This window comes from Rissa tridactyla, chromosome Z (genome assembly GCF_028500815.1).
Source record: "Rissa tridactyla isolate bRisTri1 chromosome Z, bRisTri1.patW.cur.20221130, whole genome shotgun sequence".
NCBI lineage: Eukaryota > Metazoa > Chordata > Aves > Charadriiformes > Laridae > Rissa > Rissa tridactyla.
The window spans coordinates 57325962-57346193 of NC_071497.1; the positions used below are offsets into that span (position 1 = coordinate 57325962).

Here is a 20232-nt window from a genome sequence, read left to right on the forward strand (position 1 = left end):
TGTTACTGTTCTTTTAATTCTTGCTCTTTCATGAAGGGGGAACTCCAAATATCATTACTATGGGATTCGCGTCAAGCCAGACTCTCCTCTTAATCGATTACAAGAGGACATGCAATATATGGCTATGAGACAACAGCCCATGCAGCAGAAACAGAGGTAAAGTGTGAAATGAACACAAGTACTTACTGATATTTCTAGTTCATAAAGCTTTTACTTTTCTTTACATGGAAAAGTTGAAATTCAGTGCAACTTTTGTTCAGCTTCTTTGGTGTGAAAAATAAAAGTTTGCTAGATAGCCAGTTGACATCACTGAAGTTAGGTATCAATCAACATGAAAGAATAGTTACCTAGAAATCGTCATAAATTTGCAAAAAGTAGTAACAATAAAGGAAGATATGATATGAACAGATTGTTCTTAACCATCTTGAGTTCTTATCCCATGAGCTGAAGAAAAGCGGTAAGAGCTTGAATTTCAAATTTTGCTGTTTATTTTCATTACTGCATTATTTTATGTATAAGATGCTTGTAAGAGACCTTATGATTAAGTTCAGCTTGGTGTTTATTTCCTCTTCCCATGAAGAATTAATGTGACCATAACAGTTTGCCTGTAAGTTGATTTAAGTATTTTCCCTCAGCATCCTGTTCCTGATGAGTCCCGAAAGCTCAGAAGTATTTGAAAGTAGTGGCACAGTGACCACAAAGGGCTATGCTGGTGATGAAAGAATGTGTGAATATGCATACGAAAAACTATCTTGAACAGAAAATTTTAGGAAAAAAATGGAAATCAGTACATTTCTTCAAAATTAATTTTTATTTGGCTGATGCCACTAGCCTCCCATATTACCTTAAAATGAAATGTCTAAGAGGTGTAAATTCATGAAACTCATAGGTGGAACAGCAGCATATCAAGCAAGACATTTTTAGAGCTATTACCCCTAAAAAATCCAATTGAATGAACAGTTTGGTATATTTTACTAAGCATACTTTGTGGCCTTGGACACAACTGGGATATGGAGAAAACAACTTCAAACTTTAACTTCAAACAGAGGTATTACTTTAATCTGAAGTTATTTTATTGCCTCTTCCAGAAGTAGTTACAGCATTAAATGCATATTCATCGTAAGATATGGGGGACTGGAACTGAGGATGGGGACTGGGATAATGAGGTGCCCCCCACTGTAGGAGAAGATCAGATTCAAGACCAGCTGAGCAACCTGAAGGTGCACAGATCCATGGGACCTCATGAGATGCATCCGCAGGTCCTGAGGGAACTAGCCGATGAAGTTGCTAAGCCACTGTCCATCATACTTGAGAAGTCATGGCACTCTGGTGAAGTTCCTGCTGACTGGAAAAGGGGAAACATAATCCCCATTTTTGAAGAGGGAAAAGAGGAAGACCTGGGGAACTACTTGCCCGTCAGTCTCACCTCTGTGCCCAGCAAGATCATGGAGCAGAACCTCCTGGGATCTATACTAAAGCACATGTAAAATAAGCAGGTGATTGGTGACTGCCAACGTGGCTTCACTAAAGGCAAATCATGTCTGACAAATTTGGTGGCCTTCGGACTGACAAATTTGGTGGTCTTGGTGAATTACAGCATTGGTGGATAAGGGAAAATCACCTGACATTATCTACCTGGCCTTGTGCGAAGCATTTGACGCTGTCCTGTACGCCGTCCTTGTTTCTAAATTGGAGAGACATGGATTTGATGGGTGGACTGCTGTGTAGATAAGAAATTGGCTGGATGGTCACACTAAAAGTGTTGTGGTCCAACGGCTCAATGCCCAAGCAAAGACGAGTGATGAGTGGCGTTCGTCAGGGGTCGGTACTGGGATCAGTGCTGTTTAACATCTTTGTCAACAGCATGGACAGTGGGGATTGAGTGAATCCTCAGCAAGTTTGATGACAACACCAAGCTGTGTGTTGCATTCAACATGCTGGAGGGAAGGGATGCCATCCAGAGGGACCTGGACAGGCTTGAGGAGTGGACCTGTGTGAACCTAATGAAATTCAACAAGGCCAAGTGCAAGGTCCTGCATGTGGGTCCGGGCAATCCCAAGCCCAAATACAGGTTGGGTGGAGAATGGCTTGAGAGCAGCCCTGAGGAGAAGGACTTGGGGGTGTTGCTTGATGAGAAGCTCAACATGACCCGTCAATGTGCACTCCCAGCCCACAAAGCCAACCAAATCCTGGGCTGCATCAAAAGAAGTGTGGCCAGCAGGTTGAGGGAGGTGATTTCTACCCCTATACACTGCTCTGGTGAGACCCCATCTGGAGTACTGCATCCAGGTCTGGAGTCCTCAGCACAAGAAGGACATGGACCTGTTGAAGTGAGTCCAGTGGAGGGCCACGAAGATGAGCAGAGGGCTCGAGCACGCTTCCTATGAGGACAGGCTGAGAGAATTGGGGTTCAGCCTGGAGAAGAGAAGGCTCTGGGGAGACCTTATAGTGGCCTTCCAGTATCTGAGGAGGGCCTTACAGGAAAGATGGAGAGGGACTCTTTGTCAGGGAGTGTAGCAATAGGATGAGGGGTAACAGTTTTAAACTGAAAGAGGATAGATTTAGACTGTATGTTATGAAGAAATTTTTCACTATCATGGTGGTGAGACACTGGAACAGGTTGCCCAGAGAAGTTGTGGCTGCCCCATCCTGGGAATTGTTCAAGACCGGTCTGGATGGGGTTTTGAGTAACTTGGTCTAGTGGGAGGTGTCCCTGCCCATGGCAGGGGGGTTGGAACTCGATCATATTTGAGGTCCCTTCCAACCCAAACCATTCTATGATTCTATGATACATAATCTTAAGTATCTTGTACTGGGCATAACAATGGAAGCATGAAATGTCTCCCAATATGAGCATGTTGGAAATTCTTGTTACAAAACTCATCGCAGGGTTCTATGGTAAGAAAAAGTGATAGACATTTACAAAATCCTCAAGCAAGTTAATTTTACCCACTCAAGCTCACCCATGCATGCACACACAAGCACACTCCCGTTCATACTCAATTCATACAAATCTTAAGCTGTGCTGTGAGAATCTGTAAAGATGTTGATGAAGGATGGGAACTACAAGGCACTGGATAATTATGCTGAGTAGGTAGCTGCTACATGAAAAATACCGTGCTGTAGTAGAAAAGTTGGGTATCTATTATCTTAATTTCAGGCTAGCAGTAAGACGGAGAATAGGAAAAGAAGTGGAAGCCTCTATCACCCATCTGCAATACTGACTGGAGAAAAGGCCACCATGTTGTTATATCTTAATAAGAACAAAGTTCTTTGTTATTAAATCCTTAAAAGCAGCTGTCCCAGTATACCTTCCTAGATGAGGCTTTATCTCTTTGCACAGGAACTTGCATTACTCTACTTTCCTGTCTTTTAAGACAAAAGACAGGCTGATCACTTTGTACTCCTAAAATCTTGTGATGTCCTGTTAGGTACCCTAGAAATGGAAGCATTGTTCACATAGTACTACTGGTGTACTATTTATACAGTATAAAGTAGTTCTGAGGATCTTTGTTCATCCCTGTCCTGGTTTGAGATAGAACAAAACCAATTTTCTTTTTAGTAATTTTACTTTTCAGTTAAGTCTCTTCTAACTGGATGCATATACTGAAATTAACAGCATGTTCTTCAGACAGTGTCTGCTTCCAGAGTGATGAGGCCTGATGTTTGTATTAATGCCACAGAATGGTATGCAGAGAGGCTCTTGCTTATACTTATTGCTATAACAACCAAGGTCAGCTAACTTTGTTATGTTACCCTGACCCAAGTCAGAGGGTCTGAAGTGGAAGAGCCTAAAGGGGTCCCAGCTGTAGGGAGGAGCGGACAGGACAGGTGACCCAAAACTGACCAATGGGGTATTCCATCCCATCTGCATCATGCGCAGTATAAAAGCTGAGAGATCCAAGGGGTCACCCTCTTTTCTTCAGTGGCCAGCATCAAGGAGGACTCTGTCTGTTCTTGTGCCTCTGATCCCGATCTGTGTGTTCCTGAATCCGTTTTCCATCTGCTGCTGAGTCCAGTCTGTGATTTTTCCTAGTGCCTGCCGGCAACGTGATCACCATCCTGGGAGCACAACATTGGTTTTAAATATGTTTGCATATATTTCATTATTTTCTTATTAATATTACATTTTTTCTTTTTATTGTTCATATTTTGTTAAAGCTGTTTTAGTTTTTTTCCAACCCATAAATTTCTCTCACTTACTCTCCCTTCCTTCCTTCTGGAAAGGAAGACTGACTAATAGAGAGCATCTGTCATTCACTGAGTGTCCAGCCCAACCTAAACCTCGACAATCCCTTAGTTTAGGGTACACAGATCTCAGTAAAATAGGTAGTGTCTTTCCAAAATCCCAGCATCCCAAAGAAATAAAATGCAGAGATCAAGGAGCTAATCAGACTTTGACAGTTGCACAGTGAAATATGTATATTGTCTGTGCTTTGCATACCATCAAACATGCTAGCAATACTGACTAGGATATAGAAATTTTCAGAATGAAGGTGTTTATCTAACAAAATACAGGAAATTTTCATTGAAAAATGGAAACTCATGAGCTGCTGTTACTTTAAGTTATTTATACATAGTTATCTAAACCAGAAAACTGCAAAATTTTCTAATTGAAACAGGAATTTTTAAAGCCAAGTGTGATGACTCCAGAACATTTTTTGCCTCATTGCAATATGATTATTATAGTCGTTTTAGAAGAAGATTTAACAAATATATTAAATTCTTCCGCAATCTAGCCTGTTTACTTCATTACAGCTAGTGCGCAGCAACCATGAGCTTTGCTCCATTCTCCTCTCTTTGTAGCCTTACTTTTTAATTTTAGAGTAGTCTTTACTAGTACAATGTCAAGCATTATTCCAACTTCTTGAAATAAAAATGTCTATATTTTGCTGGATTAATTTTAATGGAAACTGAGATATGCTTGTGTTTTGTAGCCCTCAGAAGCTAGGGTTGGGGGGAAAAAGGAAATGCTAAATATAAAAATGGCATGGCTTACAACTTTCAGTGCACAATTTAAAAAATGAACTTGTATTTTTGAAATAAGATTTCTTCCACATTTACAGAATATGCTTAGTATCTAATGTCAGTGTTTGATATGTCTGTATGTATTTTTATCATAGTTACACTAGTGTAATCAAGAATTTTAGCAGGATATATTAAGAGATAACTAAAGGACTGAAAATTATAATTTGCATGATTAGGGTAATGTGGCTCTTTCTCCAGCTTTATTACTATTTCTCATTTTTGTCCTTTAGATCAGTGGTAAATTGCAGTCAATATGCTTTGTCTGTGTAGTTATAACGATTCTACCACCTCTATCAGACACATCTAATTGGATAAACGTTTCCTGTCCTTTATGGAAAGACTGTAGAGTGAATGTGTGCTACAGATCACTTTTCTTCTTTCCTGTTCTTAATTTGAGGGTCGTGCATCTTTTCTATTTGCATAACTTGAGTATCCCAAAGTGCTTTGTATGTTCCTCTTCAGAGTTTGCTCTGGGCTTGAATTCAAGGGTCTGAGATTTATCAGACATAAATTTCAGATGGAAGGTAACGCTGTTAGTGGTTTAGCCTTGGTTGTGATCAGCGTGAGCTATAGGAGTACTCTTTCTTTGTTCCAGTAAGAATTAAAAACCAAGCAACTGCAGATCACAGTCCTATCATCCATCTGAGACAGTGGTTTGGGAACTGAAGAAATGCAGTTAACGACTAGTTTTGGCTGGAAGATAATAACTAACACTGTGCCTTTCAGCTGGACCTGCTGTATGGCTCAGATTTGCAATGGAAGCTTGGCTTGCCTGTATCATTCTGCTCCTAGATGTTTTCCAGGGCAGAAAAAAACAGGATTATTTAAATGTCTGTATTATCCATCAGTGCTGGATCAAACACAGGCCTGACTAACAGTGAATGGATATTAGCCAAAGGTTGTTAGGTAAAAATAAAGTACTATTCAACCTATGTATTATGCCAAATATATTTGCATAGTTTTAAAGTGGCACTAAACACTTGCCACTTTAAAGTACAATCTTAGTGTGAAATCTCTTTTCCATAGGCGTTCATTGTCAGACTACTTACGGGAAACGTATCAGAGATACAATTCCTAAAGTTAAGTTCCATTTTTAGCCTGTTTTTATTTAGCTCTTCCTGAGTAGAAGCTTGTGGCTCATAAGCTGTATTATCTTTATTGCTTAGTCTAGGGAAATTGATATGGGTATGCTTGCCTTTTCTTTGGGGCATTCATAGCAATATATGTTTTAAATTCTGTTTCCAGAAGTAAACCTCCAGATTTCCAAGTTAATTTCAAATATATATTGCAGTTCTTACAGTTATACCTTTTTGCTTTCATTTATGGAAGCTGAACATTCAGCTTTTTTTTTTTTTTTTTAATGAATACAATAACTATATTGTCATCTGCTGTACATTATAACATTCAGCTAACACATATATTATTGTTCTGACCGGGAATCATTAATCACTGCTTCCTATAGATGTTGTTTACCCTGTGTTTTCATTTTATGTAGAAAATAGTCTGTATTTTTCTACTCTTCCCTGTATTCTCATGTTTCCTGGATATACTGTTCAAACATTACTTTAAACCAAGCCATTGTGGGTCCAAAGTGTCAACTACTTAGAGATCTTTTTAAAAGCAGCTTAAAAAGGCTTGTATTTATGGACAACAGAGAAATTATGCATTTTTATAGTGATATTATTTTTGAAGACAGAGAGCATGGTATCATAGCCCAACAAATACTGACATCTGCAAAACTGGGCTACAAGTTCGATAAGACATAATATCCTAAAATGGTAATAAGAGATCTTATATGATAAACTACTAAACAACTTACTAATGGAGCTGTTCAGAAAAAAAAAACAGTCTTTTTCTTGAACAAGCGTAGACATTTTCTGTATAATATGGTTATGATACTGAGGTGGTCGTGGCTTAAAAAACTGTGAAGTACTTTTTAGGCTTTGAGATTAGGCATATGTCAACAATGCATATTGGACTGAGGACAGATGTTTTTAAAGCACACACATGAAATCTGCATTCCTTAAATTTCTTTAGTTTTACTACGTTTTATTTCAGATAACCATCCTTTTATTGAAATATAGCCTCCAGATTATTTTTGAAATATAGCCTCCACATAAGCCTCCAGTTCACGATGTATGACAACAGTATACTTGGAAGAGTTTTTATTTTATTCAAACACTAGAAAGCAACTCGTACAAACTTGATCTACACACCAAAACTGTCTGATAGCATCCAAATGCTTCTCAGGTATTTCTTTGTTACTTGCAGGTTTTGCATCTTCAATAATTTTTTAAAGTATTTGAGTTTCTTCCATTTTCCTATAGTTAACAGCTTTAGTACGTGTTGCCTGTGGTGTTGCAAGCTGTTTGGATCAATTTTTGCTTTCTGCTAATTTTAAAAGCTGATTTTTTTCCCCTAGTAGCATCAATGTCAACATTTTATTTGCATATAGTAGTAAAATGCTTTTGCATACTTTACACTTTGTTATGCATAAGGTAACCATTTTGTTACATGATTTGGTACATTAACTTCTCACAGACATCAGTGAACTCCTGGTGATAAATCGTAATAACAGATTTAAAATAAAAATAAAATGGAAGCGAATCCTTAGAGCTTAGTTCTGTTTCTTTCTAGAGCCCCTACGTTTTGTTTTTAGCAAGCCAGAAGGATAGAAACCTTAGTTTTTTAACAAAAAGAGAGAATATTACAAATTGCATAAGAGCATGAGTTGGATTTTTCAGAAAAAAAGTGAATTCTAAGACTTAGAGTAAAATACAAATAGTGGCAGCATCGCAACAGTACAAGCAAACAACAAAATCTGCAGAAAATTTAACTGAAAAAATTATCTGTTTTTTGTCTGACTTGCTACTTAGTCAATCTGTTTTGGCTCCTCATGGTTTTGATAGTTTTCAGTTTGTTTCTTTTCCCTACCAAATTTCATATGTGCATTTCAAACCAAGCAGGCATTCCGCTTTCTGCTTTATCTTATTAATGAATATGCGGCTGTTTGCTGCACATGAATTTTAGTCAGGAAGTTACTAATCCGTTCTGCAGTGAGAGAGGAAGTTTCTGTTAATGAAGTTGGCATAGTTGTACTACGGCAGTCAATGAAGTTGTATTCTAAATTAACTGCAAAGTGAGACCAGCATACCATTCAGTGTCATTTTTGAATTACCTGATTCCATGTTCTGGTTTCAGTGTCGTTGTGTTTTTTTATTTTCATAGCTTTGCACAAATTGAGAAAATGTGTGTTGTTAACTAAAGACTCTGCAAACTTTTACTGTGTTTATGCTAACCTATATAAAATTCAAATGGTGTCCTTTTTGGGTCAAGTATAATTCGAAAGCTGTAATATTCATGTAAGGTCAGTTATTGTTTTCTGCTCCCAGTCTAAGGTATAGGTTAATAGTGATTAAAATAGGGAAATAGAGTAAAAGTCTGGATAATTTTAGAAAATACGACTCTTACCAGTTAGGAAATGTTAATTATTTCTTTCATGCACCAAAAATGGCTCAAATATAACTAGGGAATTCAGGAGAGCTGTTTGGTGCCTAAACCACAAAAGGCAGCAGATCTAAAATGGTTAACCACTGTCTGCTTATGTTTCATCTGAAGCTCGTGAAAAATAATTTTGTTCCTTTTTTTCGTTATTTACTTTCATTTTGTAAGTAATTTTCTAATGCTGTTGAAACTGGTTAACTGCTGTGATGAGTTACCTGTCACAGTGCCAGAATTAAGCATTTTGCCCAGCATATTTTGTATAAAGCACAGTGGAGTAAGTAGGTGGATAATCCTGATTCCTAGCACCAAAGGATTAAGTTGGCTTTTATACTTTAATTAAAACTTTTTTTACATAACTGAAAAACTCTTAGAGGAGTATTATTTTTATGTCTTCAAACCATTTTGAATCCTATGTCAGGAGCTGAAGGGTCAGTAAAATAATAAATTCTGCAGAAGGTAATGGAACTATCTTAAAGTATAGGTTCAGATTTAGAAATACTTCCAGAAGTTGATCTTCTGCCTGGTATTTGTAATTATAATGTGTAGTGAGAGAGAAGTTAAGAATTCTTCACAGATTAACTGCCTACTGCAGGTAGATTTACCAAGTAATAACAAGCTCATCCAGAAGAGTTCAGTGCTACCATGATACCAGAGATGAAATTTTATTCCTTATTAAAGTTGATTAGAGTTTCACTATCGTCTTCAACAAGTATAGGATTTTACACTGGAGCATTACAGATAGGTGTCTTTTTTCCCAAGCATTGAAATTCGTAAAGTTATAAAACTATTTGTTAATCACGCCAGCAGTCTTTCTGTTGAAGAGTGTACCTTGTGTCTGTCTTCTGTTATTGTATATTTAGATTCATGTCAGGAATGCCTAGAATATCGAATGTATGTTTTTCATGGGAACTTCCTTTTAAAGTAAAATATGAGACAGTGCTGCGTTCTGTTCACTGGAAACAAAATAAAATGTTCCCAACTGATGAAACAGCTTCTCAGAGTAATGCATCAAGAGTGGAATTTCTCATCACATTTCTGAAGTTAGCATGGAGTTTTACAGTCTGCACAACAATTCCAATTTGAGTGGTTGTTAAAATACACCTTCCTTAGCTTCAGGGTTTTTGTTATTTTCTTTTCTAGTGGCTACAATTCTTTTTCAAAAGTGCAAAGCGTCCAACTTGTTCTCATTGAGACCTGGGAGAGAGTAAATTCTCAGTTGTGTTGGAATTGACAGGCATGATCTTCAGCCTGTCATACTGATTGTCAGGAAAACACTTGACCATCCAAACCAGCATTCCCATTTTATCATTGTGATTTTTGCCCTTTATAAAAGGTTCTGAGAATTGACTTGTGAAGATTCTGTGCTTCCAAGTAGCTTTCTCAGGCGTTCTATGCTTATGAGAGAAATTTGTTGGATTTGAAAAGTCTTCCACTATCCTCAGACAGTAATGTTGTTTTTTCTTAAAGTTAATGAAACGTTATTTTTTAGTTAGGTCATTATTGGGAAATCAAGCTATTTTGAATGGGAAAGATTTGATTCCTTTTGGTGTAAATTAGCTGGTCTTATGGTATGTTGTTCCTAAGGTAAATTCCACAAGAAATTGGTAATGGTGATGTAATATCACCTTTAGGAATTCTGTAATGCATTGTTAATGCTCTAGCTTCCCTTAGTAATTGTGTCTTCTGTTATTTACAAAATAAATAGAAATGTGTAAATTCTTTTGCTACTTTTCATCAAAATTTATTTTGAGGTGAAGAAACCAGAGCGAATGTAGATGGTATGATCTTATTTATGAAGAAGTGAACAGAAAGGATGACTTTGTACTTGATATTTTTGTAGGTATAAGCCTATGCAGAAAGTGGATGGAGTTGCAGATGGCTTCACAGGAAGTGGTCAACAGACAGGCACATCTGTTGAACAAACTGTCATTGCCCAAAGCCAGCATCATCAACAGTTTTTAGGTATAAAAACAGGTTTTATACTGCTGTGTAAATAAGATTAACTTCATCATCACTGTGAACATCAAGTCACGCAAGTGCAGTAGTTGCTTCTACAGTTATCAAGTCCTCTTTAAAATTCTTACTCACAACACAGCAAAAAGGCAGTTAAGTCATGTGCTCTGTGTTGTGAGGTTTATGTAGTATTTAATATGCATCACAGAAGTATAAAAGGAAAAAAATGCAAATTCTGTATTTGTGTGATACATTTAATATTATATAAATCACAGTGTAGTTGCTGTGCAAAGTTATATTAGACATGCATATTGAAATTCTGGCGATTGAAGCTGTTCCCTGCATGTGTATTACAGTGCGTTTCGTGTTATAAAAGGTGGGTGGGGAGGGTAATGGCGTTGCATTACTATTGTAGATTAGACATCCAGTGTGCTGTTGTATTAGAAGTGGAAAAAGCCAAGTAATTTGAACTAGAACCCCAAAGTTCATGTTGAGAAATGTCCTGAGTTGTGGATTCATTGATCCAGCTAAGCATTCTCAGTAATGAAAATAAATGGTAATTTAGTTACTTGTTTATGTAGAAAGAATCTTTGGCTGTGTTGTTGCAGAAGATGTAGGCTTATTTGGTTAGGATTTTCAAGCACCAAATTCTTTGGCCTAATTTCGCTTTTATTGAAATCCTTGGAAACATAAGCATAGCATTAAAATGTTTTGAATCTTCCTTCAGTCCAGCGTTTTTCCCCTATATTGGCTATCTCTTGGAAACATTTGTGACAAATTGTAAAAGCACTTATTGGCTCTAATTGAAATTCTAGTAAATTTCAAGTAAAAATGTTTATTGAGTCTACTAAGCCCCATCATACCTGATTATGTATAAACTCTTCAGTTGAACAAGAAAAAAACTATTCAAGGATTAATCTTTCATACACTGACATAGATATTTTCCTTCATCATATAATATTCTGAAAACGTGTGTGTTAGCTTTTCTATATAGGTGTAGTATGTACCTGACATCTTTTTGACGTCTTCAAAAATAATTTTATATTTCTTTTTGATTAAAAAAGGCAGGCTGAATTTGTTTACAATTTTAACATACAACAGGAATGAAAGACGTCTCTCTTTGAACATTATGACCGTTCGGAATTTATTTCTTTGTGTCATCCTTACATGTTTTCTTAATCATACTGTAACTAGCACTGTTCACAATAGCCCCCTTTCATTATGTTGTCATGGAAACAGATGCATCTCGAGTACTTCCAGAGTTTGGAGAAGTTGAAATATCTTCTCTACCAGATGGTACTACCTTTGAGGACATCAAATCACTGCAGAGTCTTTATCGAGAGCACTGTGAGGTATTTATTATAAACCATTTATTTTTTAAAGTTCATGACTTCTAGTGAAGGTCAGTACAAGACAGTAATGCCAATTATATTGCAGCCATGTTAGTGATATGTGACTTTCCCCCAGGATATTTTGCTTATTTCATTGGAAAGGACATTAGTAAAAAGATTTTTCTGGACGGTCCCCTTTACAGGGGAAGAAACTAATATATGTGAGACACTGAAAGTGAAATGTAGTTATGCGTATGTTTTCAGAATGTTAAAGAAACTAGACTTCAGATTGTACAGGCACAAGTACATGTACATGCGTTTAGTACATGTACTAAAATATGCTTCGTTTTAGTCATATTAGAAATGTAAATTATGGTAATTTCTTTTTTTACATTGAAAGCTGTAACTTTTTTCTCATTTTAAAGAAACATTGAGACATTTAGGCCACATCTGATATTAAACAATGTCTTTTAAAATTCTTTTTGAAGGTGCTTTCAAACCTATAATGAATTATGAAAATGAATAAAATGGCAGGTTTCCTTTGTGTTTGCAGAAGCATTAAATATTTTCCTTGGGTGAATTCCTCTGATATGTTTGCATAGGCCATCCTCATTTCTGGAGGCTTCCGTGCGTGTGCACTTGGCCTTAATCAAGTCCCTGTGCACACCAGTTTATAGGGATGGATAATTGATGGATATTAAAGGTATTAAAACCAATATTATTAGAGAAATGTACAGTATGCCTTTGTTCCACTACATGAAAAAAGCTATAGATCTAGTTGGAGTTGAGAATGGGGGGAAGCTGGATAAAATACCATCTGTACTTGCGTTTTATTTTCTCAGGCAATACTGGATGTGGTTGTGAATCTTCAATTCAGCCTGATAGAAAAATTGTGGCAAACTTTCTGGCGCTATTCTCCCTCTGCTCCACCTGATGGCACTACTATTACTGAACCAAGGTCAGTAAATGTTTCTCTTTGTTTACTGCTTCTCAAGATATTATAATACAAGTATAAAAAAAAATCCTATTGGTTTTTCCTGCAGAGTAATATCTTTTTTTCATATGCTAATTTTTCAAATTAAATTTATGTTGTCTGGCATTTTTGTATAGTCTGGGTGTATGCCAAAGTGCAATCTTGAAACAATTGTGCCATCCATTTTTTTCTTTGCTTGGACAATTACAGTAAAGGTGTCTTTTCCCAGTATTCTATCCAGTTCTTTTAAGCCAAAAGGATCATTTATAGCTCTGCATAATTTACAAGCTGTAGCAGAGCTGTGGAGGCATTTTAAAAATCCCATTTCCATACGACACAACGTGTAAAGAGGTTCTGTCGGGTGTGGTTGAGACATCTATGACATCTTTAAAAAAATAATACATTTTAACACCCATTGCAGGTTTTTACCTGCTGAAAATGCATTATCATTTATTCATTTGCTACATTTTTTCACACCAGCAATCTGAGTGAAATTGAAAGTCGACTTCCAAAAGCAAAGCTGATTACTCTGTGCAAGAATGAGTCTATTCTGAAATGGATGTGTAACTGTGACCACGTGATGTACCAGGCTTTGGTGGAGATTCTCATTCCTGACGTCCTTAGACCTATTCCTAGTAAGTCGAACACCTGAAACATTTTGTAAGGACTTTTGTGCATGCGTGTGTATGGTGGTGGTGGTCTTGTTACCTCACAGGGCAGCTTTAGGGATGTTTGAAAGTTAGGAAAGTATTGTCTATCATTTATCTTTAATTTCATTGTATAGGAAGTTGTGCTGAGAGTTGATGTATGCTTTGTATTTTAAAAGTAACTAAGGATTTTAGTGCGGTTGGAAGATCCAGTTTTCAAGATACATTTTCATATTTAAGGTACTTCTCTCTGTGTGTTATATTTTGAGATAAAAATGTTTTCCTTTTACCTTGGCTCTAGACTACCGGATAGACTTAGACGTTAAGTCCTGTGGCTCTGAGCCAGCATGCACTAATGTCAGTCAGTCCCTCCACTAAATTCAGTATTTTTTAGTTTAAACATATTAATCTTTGATTAATGTGAAAAAAAAAAATGCATAAGATCTTTGCAATTCCATTTTTGGACAGTTAGTCTTTTGTTCCTTATCAGTGGCTGCTGAAATCAATTTTAATGACTGTTAAGGCAGTGAAAAATTAACTCGACATTTCTTAGACCAATTTACTATGCTAATCTAATGTTCTTTGTGTCATACATCCTGCATGAGAGAGTCAGTAACTGTCTGGCCACTCAGCCATTACCAGGAGTACAGCTTTCTTTTCAAAGTTAATTTTACTAGAATCTGTCGTTGCTCCAGAAGTGTGTTTTTATGGCTATTTTTGTTAGAAAATGAATTTATCTGAAGAAAGTTGAACTCCTTTACAAAACTTTTATTGTCTCGCATATACTGTGCTAAATATTATAAAGAAAGTGCATTAGCAGCCTGCTGTAAACCTCGTTACTCCTATAGCTTATATCTTTTCCATGAAAAAACAGTAGTCGCTTTATAAAGTTGGATTTTTATTTTTTTTTTTAATTACAGCCTTAAGTAGTTTTGCAGCTAACAAAGCAATTTTGTCATGCTGTGAACACCTCTTCTGCTATAGTGACTCCAGCAGTAATAAGCACATAAAAATACCTGCAGGTACTGCCTTGCAGAAAAGTTTTATTGACTTTTTGCTTGTCAGTGAAATAAAATTAGGTTTTATTAAATTATGTATCATACTAAAAAAAATTTTGGAACTGGAGGTGTATAAAATCTGAAGGTCGGCTTTTTACAAAGACAGTTTTACCTTGTGTTTAAGGAAAGAGTAAGTTCTTGGAAGAGACTGACATAATTCATCTTTTAATCTGTGCAGCAGAGTAAAGCAAAAATGTTCTCTCAAATATATGCAATTATTGACAACCATTACTTGTATAAATTATTTTGCATTGGTTTATATTTGATGTTTTATTTTCCTATCTCATGACAATGCAATAGGTAGGATATTAATTTTTGAGTAATATCACAAAACCACAAGCAAATAGGCAACGATAAAAAAACCCACAAATTTAGTTACAGCACTTAATAGGTTAAATTAGAACTCTCTTCCAAAAGCATATTATTTTATGAATAAAAACGTGGTACAGACATGGTTTTTCATCAAACCTGCTTTTTGCCTTGCTTTTCACTTGCTTCTCCTTCGCAGGCTGGCAGTCTCTAGAGAAGTTTTTATATGATACCTTCTTAGCTTGTGGTGTCTTCCTGCCGTGTTTCATAAAATGTAGTGGGCATCACCAGTACAGCGTTACAAGAAAACAGGACACAATCATTTACTATCAGTAACTACAGGCATGAGATCCTTTTCATGCTATTTCTTTCTTTTTAGAATTACCAGTCATATTTGAATAATTGATACCTACTGTGTTTGACATTTGTGTTTTTGGGATGATTATCAGACTTCTTGATGCAAACACATCATCTGATCCCAGGACAAATTCATTGCAGGAGACTTCTGCCTCTGTTTTGTGGACAGTCCAGTGATTTTCTGTTCAGAAGTCCACCCACCAAGCTACCTTTGGAAGACTAATGTACTTTCTTATTTTTATCTTTAGGACAAGCTAACTAAATGGCTTTTTCTAGTCAGCTTTCCTGTAATGATGATCCATACAAGTTCTCTCTTCACTGTTAAATATTTAGAATATTATTCGTTTTTTAACTCCTGCTTTTGAATTAATATATCTCCAGCCATTACAACAGACCAAGAGGAAGGCTTAAAGTTGTGTGTAATGGTTGACTGTGACCGTTGGTGGGTGAAGTAGACAAGTTCATCACTTCCTGTGGGAAAACAGGAGTTTATAGGAAACTTTGGACTCTGTAAAGGAAAGGGGGCTGAAAATGCTTCATCAAAGGCACGTTTATGATTTTTTTTCCTGAATAAATGGGAAGATATTGACAGCAGCTGCTCAAAATAGGGAATTGTATTGATTTGGAAAGTGCTTGATGTAAGTGTATGATTTTTTAAAGATTTATCTTTTTTCATGTCTGGATTTTTAGTGTTTTTCTTTTAGAAAAGTCTTACTGTGCTACTCAGCTGTGTGATACATATTACTTGACTAGAAAAAAAAATACCATTGAGGAAAAAAATGCTTTATTTTTAACCTCTACGTTAAATTTGTCGGCTAAAATGTTTAGCACCCACAGAATGAATGAAGAACTGCTGTATATAAAACAGCAAAATTCCTTTTGCTAAGAGAAGCAAAATGCTGTCTATTTGAGTCAGGAATAAAGACCATAATTATCTAATGTCTTCGCAATAGACCAGAGCTATTGTGTTTTAGAATGGACTTTTTTCACCTTCACAAGTGACAGAATGGACAACAAACTTGCCTGTGAGGTAGTTTCTATAGGTGGAGAATTTATGCTCATCATGTGATTCTTTGAAAGGTTTTTCTTCTTATTCTACAGTAGCCAGATTAACTGAAAAGAAGGCTTTGAGGATGTAGGAACTTAAGGTTTTGGTAATGGCTACATGTGTACTTAAGGATGGAGTATGAGAAAAATTCTGTATTTAATATGATATCTCCAAAGCTCATTAGAAATTCATAGTTGTTCTATACAATACTGATACCTGATTATCTACTTTAGCAATTTTATTTCTTCAGAACTTAGAATTCCTTTCATTTGCTCCTCTTTCTTCCTAGTTAAAGGCCTTTCTTAAGGAGATCAGCATTACAGTGATGCATATAATTTTGTAATATGTAGTTGGGTGAAAAAGAGTAATAAGCAAATTAGTGGTGAAAAAGCAGTAATATTTTCCGTAAATGTCTTAAGTATCATTCATGTAGTATTTACATTACTCATTTCACTTTGCATTTTCTTATTCTATAGGTAAGAAAATGTGAGTGAACACATAGTTAATTAGTAAGTGCACAGAAGTAATTTACAAAGCAGCGCAAGTGAGCTAGTTGGTTGGTAGAATTGAAGAAAAAAGCTTGGTTTTCATGTCGAAACCTCAAGGGTCGGGGCGGGGGGGGAGAACCTGTCACCATAGAAGGTTCAGGTAATACAGATACTTTGTAAGATGAAATTGTGTTCAGCTAAGCATCCTAATGTGTGGTCAGTGATAGAAGTTACTGATACGGATTCTACTCCTTGTCACTGCAAATTTGAGATATGAAAAAGATGTCATGAGGAATGCATTTTTTCTTTTAGTAAATTTACTTTGCTAGTAGAAAGCTTTATTAAAAAAGGGATCATCAATAATTCAAGCAGTAAAAGACATTTCTCAAAGACAAGTTCTATCAGCATTAATTTCTTACTCTGCCAGAGTATTCAGCCTTATAGACAGAATCTTGTTTCTTCTCACACATAAATAAAATACTTTGAAAATAAATATTATTTCCTCTCTGTAGTTTTTTCCTCTTCACTTTTGTAGTTGCATTCATTCTCTATTAGTCTTTAGGAACCTGTGGGTTTTTTTCTTTTTGTCTCCTCCTTTTTGCAGCTGTTTGAGTGGATGCTATTATGTTGATGAGCAAGTGATAGGTACGGGAAAGCAAGGTTTCTGCTACTCAGGAGATAGGATTTTCTATTTTCCAGGCACACTTCCTTGGGAAAATACTTCCTGTCCTCCTTCTTTGAAAAATTAAAACATGTATTTTGAGTAACGCAGATTGCTGTAAGAGCTTCTTCAATTTTTCTCTTCGACACAACTGCTGCAATTACTGATGTTCTTTTATAGGAGTGCCTGAAACAATACCACTGGTCACAAACTTCTTGAAAGATTGTTAGATGAGGAAGTCAGAACTGCTTATTAAACAAAAACTAAATTAATTATTGCATAAACTGTGTCTGAATGGGGCATTTTGAACCTAGACTGTACTTTTCTTTTAGAAAGTAAAAGCAACAGACCTGAACGTTGAGTACGTAAGTACTGAGAATGCAAAACATTTCAAGACAGGTACATCGCTTTCTTTTCATTCTGTTTTTATTCTTTAATGCACAGGTGCCTTGACCCAAGCCATTCGCAATTTTGCAAAAAGCCTTGAAGGTTGGCTTTCAAATGCCATGAACAATATTCCACAGAGGATGATACAAACCAAGGTAGACAAAACTGTTGCAGTATTATGCTAGCCATGCCAAATTGAGTGGGCAGTAGCATCTAAAAGCAGTATCTTTTTAACTTTAATGCTAAATTTCATGTTTAGCATCACATATCAAATGATGGGTTAGGAAATAATTTAGTTTTGTCAAAAAATAGTAAGGAAGACATTTGATCTGCTACATGGACATAGTTCATGTACAAGAACTCATTAATAAAGAATATTAAAATGAAGGTAAAGCCTCAATCTGTAGAATTACTCCACAGATAAAGAGCACAATATTTAAAAATAAATTAATTTCTTCATAGGTTGCCGCTGTAAGTGCCTTTGCCCAGACTCTGCGAAGATACACATCTCTTAATCACCTGGCTCAAGCAGCTCGTGCTGTGCTTCAAAATACTTCTCAAATCAACCAGATGCTCAATGATCTTAACCGTGTTGATTTTGCCAATGTTCAGGTAAAATGTAGTTCTAAATAACAGTCTTTTTTTTAAGTGTTATTTCCTCTATGATTTTGAAGTTTATTGTTAGCTGTCATTATTCTATCAAGGAAGTGAAGTGAGAACATTTTGCTGATTCATATATGCAGTGATTCAGTCCAAACATGACAGCTTACACTTCAGAAAAGAGCTCAGAACCATTATCTGTTTCCATTTACCATCTTGAAGTGCACATAATCTTCCAACTTCTATGCAAATGTACAGCAAATACATTCTTAGAACGGGCACCATAGTAATGGCATAAATGATACCTTAGAATTAGATCTCAGATAGCAACGTAGCTTTGGAATGTCTCTAAAAGCTATTAAATGCACAACATTGGTTTTAGTAGAGACTGTTTGATTATTTCAAAGATAATACCAGTAGTATACTTCATCTAAGTGCCTGTGCTTACATTTACAAGATCTCCTGAGTAATTGATTAGATCACTACAGATTAGAACTAGTTTCCAGTTAGCTACAGAATGTAAGTTTATATTTTCACTGGGCTTAATTTCTCCATGTTTCTGCTCCTCTGAGGAGAAGTACTCTTTTCTTTTTGCCCATCAGAGTGAAATGCTCCAGATTACTCATAGCCCTGTTTGTCTCTTTTCCTTGTGAAGAGTGCTTTAATGTACTTGTTAATAATCTTAACAGAAGTCGGTTAAGAGTACTTGACCAAAGATACAGTATATTAAGTATTGTAATACGTTAACTTGGATATAGAGTCTGTGAATGAAGTGTTAACTTGGCACATGATAGCTAGAGTTTAAAGACATGGCATGCAGTTAGTGAGTCTCCATTTTTGTCTCTTAGTTTCTGAATTGACCAGCTAGCCTTATTTAAACTTGATAACAATGACAAGATTGCTTATTATTGTAGCAGAATTGTGTTTCTCCCTTTGTGTGCTGTTTATGTTGTACTCTAAGTAATGTGCAATCTATTACTGCTTATAGTCAGCAAACAAAACAACCCTTGTTTACATACAGAGCTTTCTGTTATGATATAACAAATCGTCTTTAAGTCTAACTTCTTCAGAACGAAAGGAACCCTGTACTTGATTTCTTGCTACTTCTTTTCTTACTTAACTGTATTATTTAACTCCATTTAACTGTTCTTCCTGCTTGCCCTGCCTTTAGTTACAGAAAAAATTGACAAGTCCTGAATATTTCAGTAGAAAAATGATGAATAAGGAAAGTAGAAGCCTTTTTTTGAAAATCAATGTGAGAAACAATAACGTACTGGGGTCATTTTCATTGTTTGTTGTCTTGTCTTTATTTGATGTCTGCTCGTATATGTTACGCTTTTCCCACCCATTTGCTTTCAACAAAATTATGATAGATGTAAAAATAAAAACTGCTTCTTACTTTGTCTAGTAAGTGGGTTTTGTCCTTTTCCTCTGTTGAATTGCTTAATCTTTGAGGGAGAATTACATTCTGTGCTTTGGCTTATGTATTGTTAATGCAAGAGCTGCCATGTGCTGTAACAGGAGCAGGCTTCCTGGGTGTGCCAGTGTGATGACAACATGGTTCAGAGACTAGAAACAGATTTCAAGATGACTCTTCAACAGCAGAGCACTCTGGAGCAGTGGGCTGCCTGGCTTGATAATGTAATGATGCAAGCATTAAAACCATATGAAGGAAGACCCAGCTTTCCTAAAGCAGCACGGCAATTTCTGTTAAAGTGGTCTTTCTACAGGTAGTATTTAATAGACTTCTAAAGCATTGTCACTATTCTATTATTTGCTGAATTGTTCACTGTAGTGAAGTTGACAGATGTAATATCAAACCATGGCTTGCTAAGTCATGAAAAACATGTAGAGGGGGGTCAGAAAATTATTGTTGTTGACCTTGAAC

General features: G+C 36.1%; 1 protein-coding gene across 8 annotated transcripts in view; it reads left to right on the forward strand.

The window, feature by feature from the left end:
* The window catches only part of RFX3 (regulatory factor X3), a 141037-nt gene that overhangs the window by 109833 nt on the left and 10972 nt on the right, over positions 1-20232 (forward strand). For all 8 annotated transcript variants that reach the window (XR_008463750.1, XR_008463751.1, XM_054185173.1 and 5 more), the window contains 8 exons: positions 37-156; positions 10373-10494; positions 11725-11837; positions 12659-12774; positions 13270-13424; positions 17802-17899; positions 18207-18356; positions 19866-20074. Coding sequence is in view for 6 of the 8 variants with exons in the window: in XM_054185173.1 (XP_054041148.1) it covers positions 37-156; positions 10373-10494; positions 11725-11837; positions 12659-12774; positions 13270-13424; positions 17802-17899; positions 18207-18356; positions 19866-20074 (1083 nt within the window). In the remaining 2 variants the exon portion in view is untranslated. The remainder of the gene's footprint in view (positions 1-36; positions 157-10372; positions 10495-11724; positions 11838-12658; positions 12775-13269; positions 13425-17801; positions 17900-18206; positions 18357-19865; positions 20075-20232) is intronic.